The following is a 19,960-nucleotide window of genomic DNA, read 5'->3' on the forward strand; positions in this document are numbered from 1 at the left end:
CGCAAATATAAACATGGGCGCATTTAAATCATTGAAAAAGATAGTCAGGTCCCGGAGTCAGGTGTCTAACGAAAATATTTTAAATACTTGTGACTCATCGGTGAATTATTTTATTCGAAATAAAGTGAATATGTAATATTAACCATACAATAACAGTCAATATCATGCGTAATGTTAAATTTTTCTATAATAAACTCGCAGCGCACTTCGATCGCATTATTCGCGTACATTTCGACTGAACCCTAATAACACGTGTTTGAATTACGTGCGGCAATGGGCAATGACCTCAATGAGTTCACGCACTGACATTTAAATTTGGGCCACCCAGTTTGGCGCAAAACGATATAGTTACTAAACATTAAACGAAAATGATGGCCTTGTTTATTTGGACCATGTCGACGAGCAACAAATTTCCTGTACTCACTTCCTCGTCTGATCACCGTCCCTCAACCGTCTCACGTATCGGTGTCGTCATCGGTTAAGTAGTTGAAACTCTTTCGCGTTGATGCGAATATTTCAGCCTAATCGTCCTTTTCGAACCACTCGCGAGGTTGGTCATAATATGACCTAGACGTGCTTGCAATCTGTTGCGATTCCAATGAGAAATTCTTGAAAAATAAATATAAATTGCGTAAACGAGGGGTGAACGTGAAAGTCCTGTAATTTTTCATCAGAATAGGCTGGAGGCAAGTCTAAATTAGTAAATATGACCCGGAGTTGCAGATTTTTTTTTCCCTCGTCTGTCATTGGCGTATTTGCTTTCTTTCTTTTCATCGTCATTGCGTTATTAAGATGGTGTTATTAAAATAGAATATAGACCTAGAAAATCAAACGATTTCTCAGACGAAGTCTTGACTGATAATAATGCTGACAATGGACGTTAGATTAATATGCATTGTTTGCGACAGGAAGCTTGTCCCCCGTTCAATCAGTATACAATACATGTTATAAACATTATGCAAATATCAACGAAACGGTAGTAGTGTTAGCGTTTGAGCACTGATCTTTCCGAAATTTCGAAAAGCTGGGATGATGAATCAAGGTACAAAGTAACCGTTTTATCAATTATTGAAAAATCAAGAAAAAAAAAGAAAATTTCTCTTCCCGCTACATTAAGATCAATATGGACCACCGAAATTTGGCGTTCATTTAAAAAAATAAACCATAATTTTCAGTAATACTGACTTCGAAAATTATGATACAAAAATAATTACATTCATACCACAAACCAACACCGTTTTTGTTTACTTTTCACAACTGTTACAAAGTATTTCATTTCTGGTGGTTAAAATACCAGCTAATCGATTGTAGACCACAAAGTTAGAGTCTGTTTATGATCTGAACGAAGGCAGACGATTGCAAACAACTGCTGTCATGGCAAAACGTTGCACATTGTGAATGATTTTTTTTCACTGCATGCAAATTATTTTCCTTGATGCACTCCACAAAGCAGACATACAACATTGTTGCAGAACGCGTGAAAAGTTCTTCGCGTTCCACTCGCTTTGAAGCTGCCGCCTATGCTAATGAGCATAGTCGTCGGGAAACCTTACAACTCCAAAATGGCGATAACATTACACCGTAAATAAGCAGTCAATACCAACGTGCACGTGACACTATTTAACTTTTTCTAACCAGCGGTGTGATGTGTCTAATCACCGTAAATCATGTGTCATTTGTTTGGTCCCACAGTATGTCTTCCATGTGCTTGCCGATCACCGAACAGTGCGGCATGTCGCCGGTACATAGTGTTTACAAACTTCTTTTTAACGTACCATTTTTACCATTTAAAACTAAATTTTTTATAAGGCATGCGGTGAACATCGACCATTGGGATTCGCGCTGTTCGACCCACCAACCAATAGGAATCGTTTTGTTCGCAGAGTGACACTGTAATCATGTCGCAGAGTACAATAATCGACATTTGGCGAGTCGCACAATCGCGTCGCAGAGTTAGTTTTTAGACCCCCATACACACATGGAATATCAGTACATATAATTACCTAATTTGCATAATTAATTAATTTTCAGCTTTTGATATAAGTAGTGAGCATTACATTTCAATGAAACTTGGTACTTACATACTCAAGGACTATGCAGAGACTGATTGTTTCGGATAAATATTTGTGCATATTAATCACCTAATTTGCATAATTAGTTAATTTTCAGCTTTTCTATGGGTATCTCAAGTACTAACCTTTCAATGAAACTTGGTACATAGATCCTTTAGGACTATGCAGAGACCTGATTAGTTTTAGGGTAAATAATTGTGTATATTAATTACCTAATTTGCATAATTAATTTTCAGCTTTTCTACTGATATCTAAAGTACTAATCATCACATTTCAATGAATCTAGAATTATGCAGAGACCCAATTAGTTTTCAGTAAATATTTGTGCATATTAATCACCTAATTTGCATAATTAACCAATTTCCAACTTTCACACTGATATCTCAGGTACTAATCATCACATATCAATGAATCTTTGTACATGGGTGCTGTAGGACAATAGACAGACCTGGATAATTGTGGGTTAAAATCTGTACATATTAATTACCTAATTTGCATAATTAACCAATTTTAAGCTTTCACACTGATATCTAAAGTACTAATTATTCCATTTCAATAAAACTTAGTACAAAGATGCTCTAGGACAATGTACAAACCTAATTAGTTTGGAATAAAAATCTGTTCATATTAATTCCCTAATTAGCATAATAATTCATAATTTTTTGGTTCTAATCACATTTCAATTAAACTTGGTACATAGATTTTCTGTTACATTGCGCAGACCTCATTAGTTTTACACTCAAATCTGTTCATATTAATTTTCTGATTTGCATAATTAGTTTTCAGCTAAGTAATTTCAAATTATATTTAATGTGTCTCCAATACACTCAGCACATGATATGGTATGGTATGGTATGGTATGGTATAGTATGGTATTTCTAAGCTTTCTTTGATTTTAAATGTTTTGGATATTTCATTTGCTCCTGACACCTAAAATAATTTATATTTTACCATAGTCATTGACAAGAGTATTATGTTTCTTGTGACTAGCGTGAATGGGTAAGCTTCGTTTCGACAATGAGCTGTTATTAGTCCCTGTTCGGACGAAGTCTGAAAACAGGGACTATTAATTTGGGTTCGTTCCGTCCGTACGTCCGGAGCTATATCTCGGACACCCATTGACGGATTTCATTCAAACTTTACATGAAGACAATACATAATGTCTAACATATGCACGTCAAGTTACTTTATGATCGGAGCAAAAATGGCTGGTGGCCATTTTGGATGTAAAATTTGCTATTTCTGATACCTAAACGTGTCCGCAGTAGTTTCTCGGAGATGACTGGGCCGATTTGGATCAAAGTTGGTATGATGATCGTACATGTTTGGTTATAGGTGCACGTCATATTTTTTCCTTGATTCGAACAAATATGGCCGACTGGCGGCCATCTTTTTTTTTTCATGGTACCCATGCTACGGTACTTTCTCTTGAATGCAAAGAAAGTTTCTCTTTAAATTTTGTACAAAGATAGTATATTAAGGGATACATGTGCACCAACATTAGTTTTGTGATTCAATTCAATATGGACGGCCAATTCCCAATTTTCATGTAAAAGTGCTAAATAGTAATTTTTGCATGTCCGGAGCTGTTTCTCAGAGATGACTAGGCCAATTTGGATCAAAGTTGGTATGATGATCATACATATTGGGTTATAGTTGCATGTCATATTTTTTCTGTGATTCAAACTAATATGGCTGACTGGTGGCCATTTTGTTTTTCACGATACCCATGCCTACTTTCCCATGAATGCAATGAACATTTCTGTTTAAATTTTGTGCAGAGACAGTATACCAGTAGATACATCAACATGAACATTATTTTTGTAATTTGATTCAATATGACTGCCCAATGTTCAATTCTCGTGTAAAAGCACTAAATCATAATTTTTTACAAATCCATCTGCTATTAATGGTTTCAATCTAATCTTCATCAGCATCAAATTAATATGTCAGATCACAAAATTTTGGACGGGGACTGTGTCATTAATAATGACTTGTTTCTGTTAGCAATGTTAAATTATTCTTCAAATGCTCAGTTTATTTTTTTGAAAACAACTAATTTTTTCATTTAAAAAAATCATGCCGTTTTCCCTGTCAAAATCAAAGCATAAAGATTTTGCTACGACATCGGTGAATCTCTACTGTTTTGCGTTCACCACGAGGTCACGATGTTTAAATGACCATGTGTAATGAAAAAAAATGGCAGATATCGTATCGCATTAAGCATTTATATTCGACCGAAATCATTCGTTTAGGATGAAACCAAGTTGAATTTTACTTCTAATTCATAAAAATTCAATGAATTTTTTTTTTGTACGTTATTATAATCATTACTGAATAATAATCAACAATTGCAATACTTCGAAAACAAGTAAGTTCACTTGCGAAACACAGAATGACCGGATTGTGCTACCGGTACTAACCACTAAGCAATGTATACGTGTTTGTATTTATTCGAAACATATCAACAAAATTAGAAAAAAATAATGCATATTACATTTTTTACAATTTCAACATTTTGTGATGCCTATTTTAGAACCAAATTAAGACCTTTCACTCCTCTCTGAGTGTGACACTTAAACCAGAGATTTTATAAGTACAAGTATTTTATGTAATTCATTATACAAACTGACTATATCAAATGTTATCTCATTTTTAATTGTTTGAACAGAATTATGATTTATATCGGTGATGGTGGTTGAAATGAAAAACTGAATACAAAAATCCAGTAACATCTCAAACGAATTTCCGTCTGCTGTGAATGCATGTTTCGTTGCATGTAATGAAAAACCCAATTTTTTTATTGAAGCTTGCGATCTTGTGCCATACATGGTCAAGCGATTGACCAATAAAAAAATGTGGTTTTATGTATCAGGTCATTGAATGTATCCAAAAACATGGTACCAATGATCTGAAATTTCAGGAGTGCTCGCTGAAGGTTTATCAATCTAGCTTATTGTCTTGTTCTTTTTCAATCAGTTAGGTACTAGAATTTATACTCCTATAATTCGACCACTCAAAATAAAATATCTGTTTTTCTTCTAAAAATTCGGCCACTCCCAAAAACAATTATTTTTTCATGGTCAAAATGCTAGAAGAATACGAAACTACTGTGATTGCATAGCAATGCCTGTAGGGCCATTGTCCATTAGTTCTCCTGATCAACACAGCATTATACATAGTAAAATCTTGTGATACTAATCTCTAGAACTACTCAGATTGGTACATATGTCTTATGAACCCACATGTGTTCTTTCAAAGATATCCTTGACTATACTCATCTTAAACTTTTTTTTTTTTACAGTGGTGCTGTGAACTGCCTCAATTTCGCAAGGCAATTTTTTCTGGGTTCCTACAACATGAAGTGTCAGGGACTTTATTAGTCCCCGTTCGAACGAAGTCAGAAAACGGGGACTTATAATTCGGTCTCCGTGCGTCTGTGCGTCAATTTCGCAACAGTTGGAGTCAGACAAGGGTGCAATCTTAGCCCTACTCTTTTTAACATTTTCTTAAATGATCTACCTGACTGTTTCAACTCTGAAAACTGTGACTCCCCGGTTCTTGATAATTTAAAAGTAAGTTGTCTCCTATATGCAGATGATGTTGTCATTTTATCTAAATCTGCTAGGGGGCTACAAAACTGTTTAGACAACTTAAAAATATATGCGTCAAAATGGCGCCTGGCTGTTAATACAGAGAAAACAAAGGTTATTGTATTCAATAAATCAAACAGAGCCCTGAGCAATAATATATTCTTCTTCGCTGAAAAAGAAATTGCCATAGTTAAGCAAATTAATTACCTGGGTATAACTATAAGTGCTAATGGCAAACATAAAGAGGGTATCAATAATTTAAAAAATAAAGGGATGAAAGCTCTCTTTGCTTTGAAATGCAAACTCGGTTATGACAACTCACTAAACATACCCCTCCAACTATCTTTATTTGACAAACTGATAAGACCAATTATTGTATATGGTAGTGATGTTTGGGGTGATGAAAGCACAACTAAGTCTGCAATTGAGGATGTCCATCTTTCATTTTGTCGGTTCATTCTTGGTCTCTCAAAATTCACACCAAAAATGGCTGTTTATGGTGAGCTAGGAAGGTACCCCATTGACTGTTTTATCAAGAAACAACAACTTAAATATTTCAACCGGGTAACAAACTCTGATAACACATTACTAAGAGAAGCCTACTTAGTAAACAAGAATGTAAAAAGTAAATGGTTTACAAGTGTAGAAACCCTCATGCAAGATTTAGATGTTGTCACCATTGTAAACTCAAGTGAAAAAATAATTAAGAAAAATTTAGACTTTATTCATAAAAAAATAAACAAATCATTTGAGAACCAATGGATCTTAGACATGCATAATGATAATAGAAAACTAACCTTGGCTAAAAACAAACTAAGAACATACAGACTTTTCAAACAAGATTTAAAAATTGAAAATTACCTAATTAATATGCAGAACCATGGTCTTAGAAGGTTAATTGCAAAATTCAGGACAAGCAACCATGACCTTAAAATTGAGAAAGGCAGACATAATAATGTGCGGCTGGATAAAAGAACATGTGATATGTGCAGCCAAAATATAGTTGAGGATGAGCAACATTTTGTAATGAAATGTCCAGCTTACAGTCACCATAGGGACAAATTATTCCTGACTGCACAAAATAAAATTCCAAATTTTGATAAAGAAAATAGTCAGAATAAATTCATTTTGATTATGGCAAACCATACTCTAGCACCAGCCTTAGCTGTCTTCTTAAAAAACAGCTATGGAACAAAACAGCAACAACTATCAGTGTATTAGGCCACATTTTGTGTTCATTCTATATTCTGTATTCACCATTGGCTGCAAATTGTATTTTTTGTTGTTTTTGACTTTTCCGTTCATTCTTTGCATGTGCCTAGTACTTTATGTAGGACATATGCACATGCAGTGGTTTAGCGATTCGATTCAAAATGGTCGACTGGCAGCCATCTTGTTTTTTGAAAATGTTGTATTTTGGACATGTTTTGTCAGTTTTCATTCAAATTTAGTACATAGATTATACATGTTACGATACATGTCCATGACGATTTATTTCACAATTGGATCAAAGATGGCCAACTGGCAGCCATCTTGTTTTTTGAAAATGTTGTATTTTGGACATGCTTTGTCAGTTTTCATTCAAATTTAGTACATAGATCATACATGTTAGAATACATGTCCATGACAATTTATTTCGCAATTGGATCAAAGATGGTCGATTGGCAGGCATCTTGTTTTTGTTTTTTTATGCGGTATCTTGGACGTGCTCTGTCAGTTTTCATTCAAATTTAGCGCATACATGTTAGGATGCATGTCCATGACAATTTGTTTCAAAATACGTTCAAGGATGGCTATCTGACTTTTTGGCCTTACTACTATATTTCCACAATTTATGTACCATTTTCATTCGTATTTGGCACATACATCATACATATCAGTGTGTTTCATAATCAGATCAAAGATGGCCGGACAACGGCTGTTTTTATTTTTTACCATATTACTCCTACACGGAGCAAGTGTTTTGATGTAAATAAACAATCTGTTGTATACGCCACTTGGAACTCAAGTTTTAAGGACACGCTCGCAACAACCCCTCTGCTTTAATTATACGTGCACAAAGAGAACTTTCAACAAATTTAACAGGGACTGTGTTATTTTCAATGACTTGTTATTACATGTACCGGTACTTGCTCTGAAAACATAGCTTTTACAATTGTTTAATTTAACAGATGTTGTTCTATGTACAATGAATACATTTTAAATAATAAACCTTACTGTGTTAATAACAAATTGTATTTGACAACATGAGAATGATTCTGATGCCCGTTGGTGATGTTGGAACAAATCCAGGTCCTGGTAATATACTAAGACCTGATTAACAAACAAGTCATGTACATCAAGGTTCACTCAGATTTATGAATGCAGTTTCTTGAGCAAGTATACATGTATGACAAATAGTTTTGTTGCATTAAGTCATTAAATAATCAAATATCAAGCGTTTCTGGCATTTATGGATGGATTTCGTTCAAACTTGGTACATACATTAGACATTACAGGTTTCTGATGCACGTCATTTTATTTTTGACTCTCGTGTGCGAAGCACAAAAGGGAGTCTTTGCAGTTACCCTGTCTGTATGTATGTACAGTAAAACCTGTCAAAACCGACCCCTGGATAAACCGACCTACTGTCAGAACCGACCGATTTATGTAGCCCCGAAATTTATCCATAGACGCCTATGTTAAAACAACCTGTGAAATCCGACCACTGTTTACTCCGAACACCGACCGCATTGATCGGTCCCAAGTCCAATATTCACACTGAATACATCGACCATCCGACCATTTGCACCACATCCGCTGTCTAGTAATTCGGTCTGCCCGACCTAAAAAGTGTGCATTGTGTCCAAATTCCGCGAACGTCACAGAAACAATACCAAATCTCACACTACAAGTAACGTCCCGTGTAAAACAATGGCAACTGATTACATTTTTCACACCACACGCCCACGCATAGCGTGGTGTCTGGACAGTATAATGACCCCGGATATAAACAAATGATCGGGGTCATCACCTTCAATTGCGGTGAAGCACACTGCATTATCACTTCTTCAACGCTCAAAAGACATTGAGTTTTCTTCTTTCCATAACGATTCTGATCGACAATTTTGTGCTTTCGAATGTTTCCGTAAAGGGGGCTTCAAGATTGAAATTTATGATGACGAAGAAGCAGACGACAACAAAGAATTCGGAAACCTTATTTAGCAAGTTGCAGACCCGCAAAACACAGTGTAGCGTTGTAGAATACCTCCACTTTGATGAACGTATACCGACTGAAGCAATGTATGATGGCGAGTGGGAGCAACAGATTGTTGAGAATTTTATTGCAGACAAAGAAAACCATGAATCTATAGACAACAATGACATAAATTGCAACGACAGTCAAATTATTGACCCCCACAACGACAGTGACTTGACGCATGGCGATGTGCTAGACATGTTGACAAGATTACAGAACAAAGACTCCAGTTACTTGACAGATATCCAAAATTTCATAATTCGAACGGAAAACAAAATCGTTGAAAAAAAAAGATGTTCTTTAAAGTAGTCAAAGCTTGATGATTTTTTACATCGTAATTTGATTCATTGACTCACAGTCCCTGTTGAGGGACTGTGATTGACTTAACAGCAAAATCGACTGTCTGCATAAATTATGATAATTACATGTAGCTCACGTGAACATACGTTGTGATGTCATCCAAAATGGACGCCTTCAGTTACGATACGCAATACTTACCCGGTCTGTTCGAATAGTTATTTTAATGTTAATTGATGTCATGTACATACCATAATATTTTTGTCTTGTTTGGTAAATTATTTTATTGAAACAATACAATAAATGCACATTGTAAATACATGTAGAATCACCGGAGGCAAACTCCGATGTCTTTCATTTGTCCCGTGTTTACAGCACATGTAATTGTTGTTTCAATCAAAGTCACGCCCACCCTGAATAAACCGACTCCCTCTGAAAACCGACCATAGATCCCAGTCCCAGTCATGGTCGGTTTTGACAGGTTTTACGTATGTCACTTTTTTTGTTCCACCGTTATCTCAAGAACCACTAATCAAATTTTGGTGAAACTTGGTACATAGATGCTCTGGGATAATGCGCAGAGTTGATTAGGTTTTGGTAAAAATCTATGAATATTAATTACCCAATTTGCATAATAATTAGCTGATTTCTAGCTGTTCCAAGACTTTTCCACTGATATCTGAAGAACCACTCATTGGATTTTGATGAAACTTGGCACATGGATGCTCTGAACTAGTGTGCAGATTTGATTAGTTTTGGGTAAAAATCTATGAATATTAATTACCTAATTTGAATGATAAATAACTGATTTCAAGCTGTTCCATGACTGTTCCTCTGATATTTGAAGAACCACTCATTGGATTTTGATGAAACTTGGCACATGGATGTTCTGAACCAATATGCAAATTTGATTAGTTTTGGGTAAAAATCTATGTATATTAATTACCTAACTTGCATGATAATTAACTGATTTTAAGCTGGTCTATGACTGTTCCACTGATTTTTGAAGAACCACTCAATGGATTTCAATGAAACTTGGCACATGGATGCTCTGAACTAATGGGCAGATTTGATTAGTTTTGGGTAAAAATCTGTTAATATTATTAATTACCTAATTTACATAATGATTAATCAGTTTTCGGCTTTTCCACTGATATCTCAAGTACTAATCATAACATTTCAATAAAACTTGGTACATAGATGTCATATGACACTGGACAGATCTGATAGTTTTTAGGGTAATATCAGTACATATTAATCACCTAATTTGCATAATTAATTAGTTTTCAGCTTTTGATATTTCAAGTAGTAATGATCACGTTTCTATGAAACTTGGTACATAGTTACTTGAGGACTGTGCAGAGACCTAATTAGTTTTTGGGTAAATATTTGTGCATATTAATCACCTTATTAGCATAATTAGTTAATTTTCAGCTTTTCACCTGATATCTCAAGTACTAATCATCACATTTCAATGAGACTTGCGACATAGATATTCTAGGACTATGCAGATACCTGATTAATTTTGTGATAAATAATTGTGCCTATTAATTACCTAATTTGCATAATTAGTTAATTTTTTGCTGTTCTATGTTCTACCACTCATCACATTTCAATGAACCTAGGACTATACACCATATTAGTTTTTGATAAATATTTATGCTTCTTAATCACCTAATTCACATAATTAATTAATACTGATATCTCAAGTATTGATCATCACATTTGAATAAAACTTGGTACATAAATGCTCTAGGACAATAGACAGCCTGATTAATTTTGGGTTAAAATCTGTTCATATTAATTCTCTAATTAGCATAATAATTAATATTTTTTTGATTCTAATCACATTTCAATGAAACTTGGTACATTGTGCAGACCTTATTAGTTTTACACTTAAATCTGTTCATATTAGTTACCTTATTTGCATAATTAGTTTTCTGCATTTCCATCAACATCTCAAGTTCAAGTAATTTTGAATTAATTTTTAATGTGTCTCAATACTCTCAGCACACGAGTGTTCTTTCTAAACTTTCTTTGATTCAGATTGGATTCAAAATGGTTGACTGGCGGCCATTTTTAGTCCCTGTTCAGGCGCAGCCTGAAAAGGGGACTTTATAATTCAGATTATGTCCATTTTTCCGTCTCCAACATTTTCTCAGAAATTCTACAGCAGATATCAGTGAAACTTGGCAGGTTGATGAACAAATCTCTGCTGAGTATGCACGTAATTTTTTTTCCAGATCTGAAAATCCCAAGTGGGTCTTTTTCACGATTTTCATCAAAAAATACCTCTCCCGGCAACATTGACAGAACGTCTGCGCATGCTCAGAATAAATTAATTACTGTAAAATACTTTATTTTTGCTTGCAACATTTTTTTGCTATTTTCGCTGTAGGAATGTTTCAGTTAAAATAAAATCCAGCGAATATACCCTTTTATAATATTTTACAGTCAACTTGTCAAAAATCAATGAAAATAAATTCAATACAAAACACCCAGAAAAAGTCTTTTCAGCGAATGATAATTCCAGCTGAAATAAAATATTTTACAGTAGATTAGATCTGTGAGTAACACTGCTGTTATTACGGCATGTGATTTCTCCATTGCGTGCAATTTATTATAGTACTGTTTATACATGTATTCTGTTCGGCTCAGTGGTCTCATTCACTAGTTGCTAGAAGAACTAGTAACTTCATTTGATTTAAGAACTTCAAAAAGGCGGCATAAGAAACGTGTTTGCAAAGGTAAGTTCTCCAGTTTCAGCAAAATTGAATGTTTATTGGGGTACAATTGGTGTACATTCCGTGACGTACGAACGTCAATATTATGATGATTGCCAGCTTTATATTCTTGTGAAAAGCCAAAAAAGCAAACAATTGTCTCCAATCTACGAAACTAGTTCGTAAACTGTCAAATTATTGTACATGGGGACATAGCTTTCAACTAAATCGATATCCGGTCTTTTGCTTGTGTCGCGTTTTCCGAAATATCCACAACTCGGGGGGGGAGGGGGTGTCCCTGTATCGATCAATTTATTCATTATATACAGTGTAATAGTAGATTGCCTATGATTATATTCGTATTTTTTATGTTGTGAGCAATAAATTGTTAGTTGTATTGAAGATTTTGCCGATCTCAAGTAGTCTGCAACGGACCATAAAATCGCCCGGTGTTTTTTCGACAGTTTTCTTTTTAATATTTTGGATATTTCATTCACTCCTGACGCCTATTAAAAGAGTCTAATTTATATTTTACCGTAGTCATCGACACCTATTCAAGAGTATGATGTTTATTGTGAATAGCCTGAATGCGTAAGCTTCGTTTCGACAATGAGCTGTGTTATTTCTGTGAACAATGTTTAATTATACTTTGAATGCTCAGGTCGACTAATTTTTGGATTAAAAAAAAAAATCATGACGTTTTCCCAGTCAAAATAGCATAAAGATCTTGCTACAACATCGGTGAATCTCTACAGTACCACGTTGCGTTCACCACAAGGTCACTGAACTGTATTAACATATTTAAATGAGCCCACATGTAAATGGAAACATGGCGGAATCGTATCGAGCATTTACATTCGACTAAAATATTACTTCAAATTCATAAAAATTCAACGAATTAATTTTTTGTGCGTTATTATAATCATTACTGAATAATAATAAACAATTGCAATACTTCGAAAACAAGTAAGTTATTCACTTGCGAAACACAGAATGACCAGATTGTGCTACCGTGATCATTTGCTACCGGTACTAACCACTAAGCAATTGTCACACCTTGTTTTCACGCCCAATTTAATTAGCTAATATTTTACAGATTAGGAGATTTGTTCCTTTTGTTTTATCCTGGAACATTGTATTGTGTCCCATGTTTACAGGGTTTTAGTAGAGAGTTTATTAGGTCACTCGATACGTATGCGAGGTTTGGATGATTGCGTATTTTATTTCATATTTCATAATCACATAGTTGTACCCAACGCGTCATCACGATAAACCGCGGGAATTCAAATTGTTGAGATTTTGTACTGCGCGCACACAGTTGAAGGCCACGAGACCGCCATTGGTAGAAACTTTCTTACCCGGGCGTCCAAGAAACATCTCAATTTCTGCCTGAATTAACTATCAAATCAGTGCCAGACCGTATTGCAGGAACCGCCGAACACCAGAGCGACTGCAAGAAACCTGATTGAACAGCTGAAGCACACCCCGAGGTGAGAGTCGCCGATGAACTTTCTACCGCCTTCCATGGAAATCGTCGCCCAGCTTCAAGTTTCACCGACATTTGCCGAGACGAACTGCTAACCATCGTGTTGCCGCAACAACAGCACCGACCAGCGTTTTGGAGAAATTGTGGTGAGTGTATTCCTGGAACTGTGGCTCATTACTGACCAACGTAGAAGATTCGCTGGAGGTTTGTACAAACTAACTGTAACTACGATCGTGTATTCCCGCTCCATGTAGTTTGAATTCAACGATAACTGTAAACAATCGCGACCGACGAGAGTGGGTTATTTAGTATATTATATCATATGATTTTCCCCCTGTGTTACACTATCACATTGGATGAGTTTAGCATGAGTGTGGATTTATAACGTTGCATCAGGAATTGTATTGCAATTTAGTTGTTTGGCTATTTTTGAATTCCACAAAACGGACAATTCCCCGCGCCGTTATAATTGAAGTGTTTGCGTTCGATTGACCTAGTATACCGATATATAGTCATCCTTTCAGTGATATATTTTACTCAGATTTATTCAGTATTTTGCTTTTATACGATTTACATGAATACTGTTGAACTGTGTTGTATTTTTATGCAGTAGATCATTTAGTCCTGTAAAGGTCAGTGACACTGAGTGACCTTGGATACGGTAACTAAGCAAACTGGGTGAAGTCAGTTTTACCGTGTGTCCACGTTATTACGAGTTGTTAGTGACAGAACTAGTCCTGAACTATTTTATTTCATGTTCTCCATTGTTCCTATATTGTTCAGTGGATACATACTCCATTTGACTGTTGCTATAGAGACGAATAGCATTGAATATCTGAGACGTATCAGCTGCTATAGGAATTATTATTTCATTGTGTGATTTACTATGTGCTCATTGATGACAGTGTCAAATAACGAATAAACGACACGTCCTGACTTCTCGGGGCTTTTGGTCAATGTATTTGATGTGTCTTTGCATACTATATTTTTATAATTATTATCATTAGGATTACAGCGCCCTCTATGGTCGCAACTGTTCTCAAGTCCAGACAACAGAATTATACCGAATCAAGGAAGTACGACGATAAAGCTTATTGTTTATTTAAATCTTTTTTGTGTGCACAGTCTGGAGTGTAACACAATGTATTCGTGTTTGTATTATTTGAAACTTCTTTTAGAACATACTTTACTTTTCGTTATCAACAAAATTATAAAAAAATAATGCATATTACATTATGTGATTTGGGGGGGGGGGGATTCAATTCCAACATTTCGCGATGCCTATGAACCAAAGGCCTTTCACTCTTCTCTGAGTGTGACACCTAAACCAGAGGTTTTATGGTGTATAAACTGGCACTAAATGAAAAGGCCATTGAACCTTATTCAAATTTATAAATACATGTTATTATGCATTTCATTATGAAAACTGACTAAATTAATTGTGATCTTATTTTTAATTGTTTGAACAAATGATTTATGTCGGTAATGACGTTTTCATCTGATATTAATTGTGCAATTGTTAAAATGCCTACCTACACATTTATTGTTTTTGTTTCTGAAATAGACATTTGTAAAAAAAAAAATTAAAAATCATGCTTGATTAAAATTCAAAAAATAAAAGATGTAGCCATGTAGCCCCTTTCTGTTATGTTTCCAACTTCTTCCAAAGTAAAACTGGCAAAGGCATGTAATTGCCATACAATCATCATTTGTGGGAAAACTTGTATGTTATTGAAAATCTTTATTTTGTTGTCTGTGAATTAATATAATATTTGAAGTGGCTTCATGGATCAAAATATTCTCAAACAATCTGTCTTCTGGTGGCACTACACTGCGCATTTATGCACAGTCAGTATCCCAATGCGCGATCTCAGCTTACTAAGTGATGATGGTGGTTGAAATGGAAAACTGAATACAAAAATCCAGGAACATCTCAAACGAATTTCCGTCTGCTGTGAATGCATGTCTCGTTGCATCAAATAAATAACCCAATTTTATGATAGAAGCTTGCGATCTTGTGCCATACAGGGTCAAGTGATTGAGCAATAAAAAATGTGGTTTTATGTATCAGGTTATTGAATGTATCCAAAAACATGGTACCAATGATCTGAAATTTCAGGAGTGCTCGCTGAAGGTTTATCAATCTTGCGTATTGTCTTGTTCTTTTTCAATCCTGCATTTCAGTTACTAGAATTTATACTAAAAAAAATAGTTTCTGTTTTTCTTCTAATAACTCGGCCACTCTCAAAAACAAATATTTTTCCATGGTCGAAATGCAAGAAGAATACAAAACTACTGTGATTGCATAGCGATACCTGTAGAGCTATTGTCAATTAGTTCGCCTGATCAACACAGAGTTGTACATAGGGCTGATATTGAATCACGGAGAGTAAAATCTTGTGATACTAATCTCTAGAACCACTCAGATTGGTTCATATGTCTTATGAACCCACATGTGTATATCTTGGACAATACTCATTTTAAACTTTTTTTTTTTTTTTTACAGTGGTGCTGTGAACTGCTTCAATTTCGCAAGGCAATTTTTTCTGGGTTCCTACAACATGGATTGTCAGGGGCTTTATTGAAATGTTGTACACAAATTTCATAAAATCCTGAATATATCTAGAAGTGAAAATTAAATGGTTTACAGTATTTTATACCCATTAATAATGATTGAAATGCAATAATATCACTGCACTAAAAAGACTTCAAACAATTATTGTTACTTCTCTATTAAAAGTTATGAGCAGACCAACCTTTATCACTACTGGCTTTCTTAATTATTACATGTACTTGCTCTGAAAACATAGCTTTTACAATTGTTTAAATTAACAGATGTTGTTCTATGTACAATGAATACATTTTAAATAATAAACCTTACTGTGTTAACAAATTGTATTTGACAACATGAGAATGATTCTGATGCCCAGTGGTGATGTTGAAACAAACCCAGGTCCTGGTAATATACTAAGACCTGATTAACAAACAAGTCATGTACATCAAGGTTCACTCAGATTTATGAATGCAGTTTCTTGAGCAAGTATACATGTATGACAAATACAGTGTAGTTTTGTTGCACTTGTGTACTCTGAGATTCTGAACATGGGTCAGTGGAAGTTTTTAGTTGTCAGTACAAAACTAGATTATGGGAAATCACTTGATGATGAGTTGTACCCACAAAGAGTACATATTTATTCACCTGTTTGCAGATATTCCTTGTACTACCTGTATTTTATAATCAAATAACGGGGACTGTGACATTTCATGTCTTGTGTTTTAATGGTTGGGCTTCTAGAGCCATATCTCTTAAATGCTTTGACTGATTATATTCAAATTTTATATATTCGTTATACATCATGTTATATATATACATGTATTCAAAATGGCTGATTTTGAATGCTGTTCCAGAGCAATATCTCTCAATATGAACAAGTACTTTTTTGACGATCAGATACAAATGTCAATCATTTTAAGGTTAAAAAATCATATTCATGACATGGTTATATTCCAGCTATATTACTATAACCAAAACTATATGTCTTAAATTTGATAACTAACGGGGACTGTGCCATGCCTGGCTTGTTATTTCTGATTTCAAATATTTTGTCACATGATCTATTGTTCTACCTCTACTCTGATTCCTGTAAAGTCATTGTATGAATGTGATTTGTGAAAAACGGTCACACTCATCTGCAGAGTAACACTGTTATTGGAAAACAGACATCAACTACTACTATGCAACTTTAATCAAGGTGCAATATGGGAAATGATGAGCAGATACTTCTTCCTCAATTATTGAAAAAGATTGACCAAGTGTCCAAAACCAGTTCTTCTGCAATTTACACAAATCTTGACCAAAACTGCATAACTGTAATGCTGCGTTTTGTTTCTAATATTAATTCTCTTTGTAGGTTCGACAGATATCTGAAGTGATTGCTAGTGGTACACAACCATTACAGGTAACTACTGTTCTTTTGTAGTCTGCTTTTTCCTATTACTTTCCCAAATATTCCGGATTCTGCCGTAAATCCGTCCGTCCGTCTGCCTGGAGTCATATTTCAGAATGTTTTGGACCAATTTCGTTCATTCTTTGCATGTGCCTAGTACTTTGTGGGACATATGCATATGCAATGGTTTAGCGATACAATTCAAAGTGGCCGACTGGCAGCCATCTTGTTTTTTGAAAATGTTGTATTTTGGACATGCTTTGTCAGTTTTCATTCAAATTTGGTACATAGATTATACATGTTAGGATACATGTCCTCTGATTGTCGGTGCATCTGTCCATCTGTCTGTGCATCCATCCGTCCATGATTCCATTCAAAATGACCGACTGGCAGCCATCTTGTTTTTTGAAAATGTTGTATTTTGGACATGCTTTGTGAGTTTTCATTCAAACTTGGTACATAGATTATACATGTTAGGATACATGTCCATGACAATTTTTTGACTCCCATGTGCGAAGCACAAAATGGGAGTCTTTGCAGTTAGTGTGTCTGTATGTGTGTGTGTATGTGTGTATGTGTGTCCGACTGTTCCACTGCTATCTCAAGAACCATACATCGGTTTTTGATGAAACTTGGTGCATAGATGCTCTGGGCCAATGCGCAGATTTGATTAGGTTTTGGTAAAAATCCATGCTCGTTAATTACCTAATTTGCATGATAATTAGCTAATTTTTAGCTGTTCTATGACTGTTCCACTGATATCTAAAGAACCACTCATTGGATTTTGATGAAACTTGGAACATAGATGCTCTGAACTAATGCTAGGTTTTGATTAGATTTTGGTTAAAATCCATGCTCGTTAATTACCTAATTTGCATGATAATTAGCTAATTTTTAGCTGTTCTATGACTGTTCCACTGATATCTAAAGAACCACTCATTGGATTTTGATGAAACTTGGTACATAGATGCTCTGAACATATGCGCAGATTTGATTAGTTTTTGGTAAAAATCCGTGCATATTAATTACCTAATTTGCATGATAATTAGCTATTTTTTAGTGGTTCCATGACTGTTCCACTGATATCTAAACAACCACTCATTGGATTTTGATGAAACTTGGTACATATATTTTCTGAACTAATGCTAGGTTTTGATTAGTTTTTGGTAATAATCCGTGGATACTAATTACCTAATTTGCATAATGATTAGTCAATTTTCGGTTTTTCCACTGATATCTCAAGTACTAATCATCACATTTCAATGAAACTTGGTACATAAATGTCATATGATACTGCACAGACCTGATAGTTTTTATGGTAATATCAGTACATGTAATTACCTAATTTGCATAATTAATTAATTTTCAGCTTTTGATATAAGTAGTGAGCATTACATTTCAATGAAACTTGGTACTTACATACTCAAGGACTATGCAGAGATTGATTGTTTCGGATAAATATTTGTGCATATTAATCACCTAATTTGCATAATTAGTTAATTTTCAGCTTTTCCACGGGTATCTCAAGTACTAATCATCGCATTTCAATGAAACTTGGTACATAGATCCTTTAGGACTATGCAGAGACCTGATTAGTTTCAGGGTAAATACTTGTGTATATTAATTACCTAATTTGCATAATTAATTTTCAGCTTTTCTACTGATCATCACATTTCAATGAATCTAAAATTATGCAGAGACCCAATTAGTTTTTGGTAAATATTTGTGCATATTAATCACCTAATTTGCATAATTAACCAATTTCCAACTTTCACACTGATATCTCAGGTACTCCCGTAAAAACCCTCAAATAAGAGCCACTTTGTAACACTTTCATTTCTGGGTGGTGCTTATTTGAGGTAACATGTTGACAACCAGTGGCTCTTAAACCAGGGTCATCAAACTTTTTCATTGTGAAATAGGGAAGGGGATAGGCAAACACACACACAACCAAAACAGACAAGTAATTATTAATGATGTATCATTGCAATTAATTTATTCTGTAAAAATACTGTTATGGGAATAACAAATGTCAAATAAATACGACGATTCGACGTTTCATCGACAATGTGTAGCAATGCCTGAAGTCACGTTTCACTGACAATGCGTAGCGATGCCTGAAGTCGGATTTGGTAGCACTCTCAGTGTCTGACTCAACACTCGAATCACTCGAGGGGAAGACGTGTAGTGGCGTGAAGCTAGGCGATTAGGTGCCGTACGCGAGCGCCGGTTCGAGTCACGCACGCAGTACGTATTTACTATAATTAGACATAGTCTTTACCTTGCCGTTTATTCGGTGTTATTTGCTTACTTTACTTCCTATGTCGACAGCAACTATGAGTTTAAAAATTATTTCTCAGTACTTATTCACTGTTAAAATGCTGTACCATTACTTTCACCATCCTACTACAGCCAGATCTGAAGGCCTTTGCCGCATTCTGGCCATGCTGTGTGGCGCGTATCGCGTGGACGGGTTTCACGTTCTCTGCACGTAATAAGCTCGGTTATTAAGCATCCTTTTTTGGGGATGCCCGGTGGCCGAGGGGAAGACGTGTAGTGGCGTGAAGCTAGGCGATTAGGTGCCGTACGCGAGCGCCGGTTCGA

At 35.1% G+C, this 19,960-nt stretch overlaps 1 protein-coding gene and 1 long non-coding RNA gene across 2 annotated transcripts in view; both read left to right on the plus strand.

Moving 5' to 3' along the window:
* Positions 1-19,960, plus strand: part of LOC146749024 (maleylacetoacetate isomerase-like) — a 95,374-nt gene that overhangs the window by 47,196 nt on the left and 28,218 nt on the right. The window contains exon 6 of the mRNA XM_085495769.1: positions 17,321-17,368. Coding sequence (XP_085351895.1) covers positions 17,321-17,368 — 48 coding nt within the window. The remainder of the gene's footprint in view (positions 1-17,320; positions 17,369-19,960) is intronic.
* Positions 12,989-15,015, plus strand: LOC146749025 (uncharacterized). Its single transcript, XR_014931465.1, has 2 exons — positions 12,989-13,613; positions 14,417-15,015. It is a non-coding gene; the product is annotated as an uncharacterized LOC146749025 (long non-coding RNA).

Source organism: Saccoglossus kowalevskii, chromosome 2 (assembly GCF_978046115.1).
Source record: "Saccoglossus kowalevskii chromosome 2, keSacKowa6.1, whole genome shotgun sequence".
NCBI classification, from domain to species: domain Eukaryota; kingdom Metazoa; phylum Hemichordata; class Enteropneusta; family Harrimaniidae; genus Saccoglossus; species Saccoglossus kowalevskii.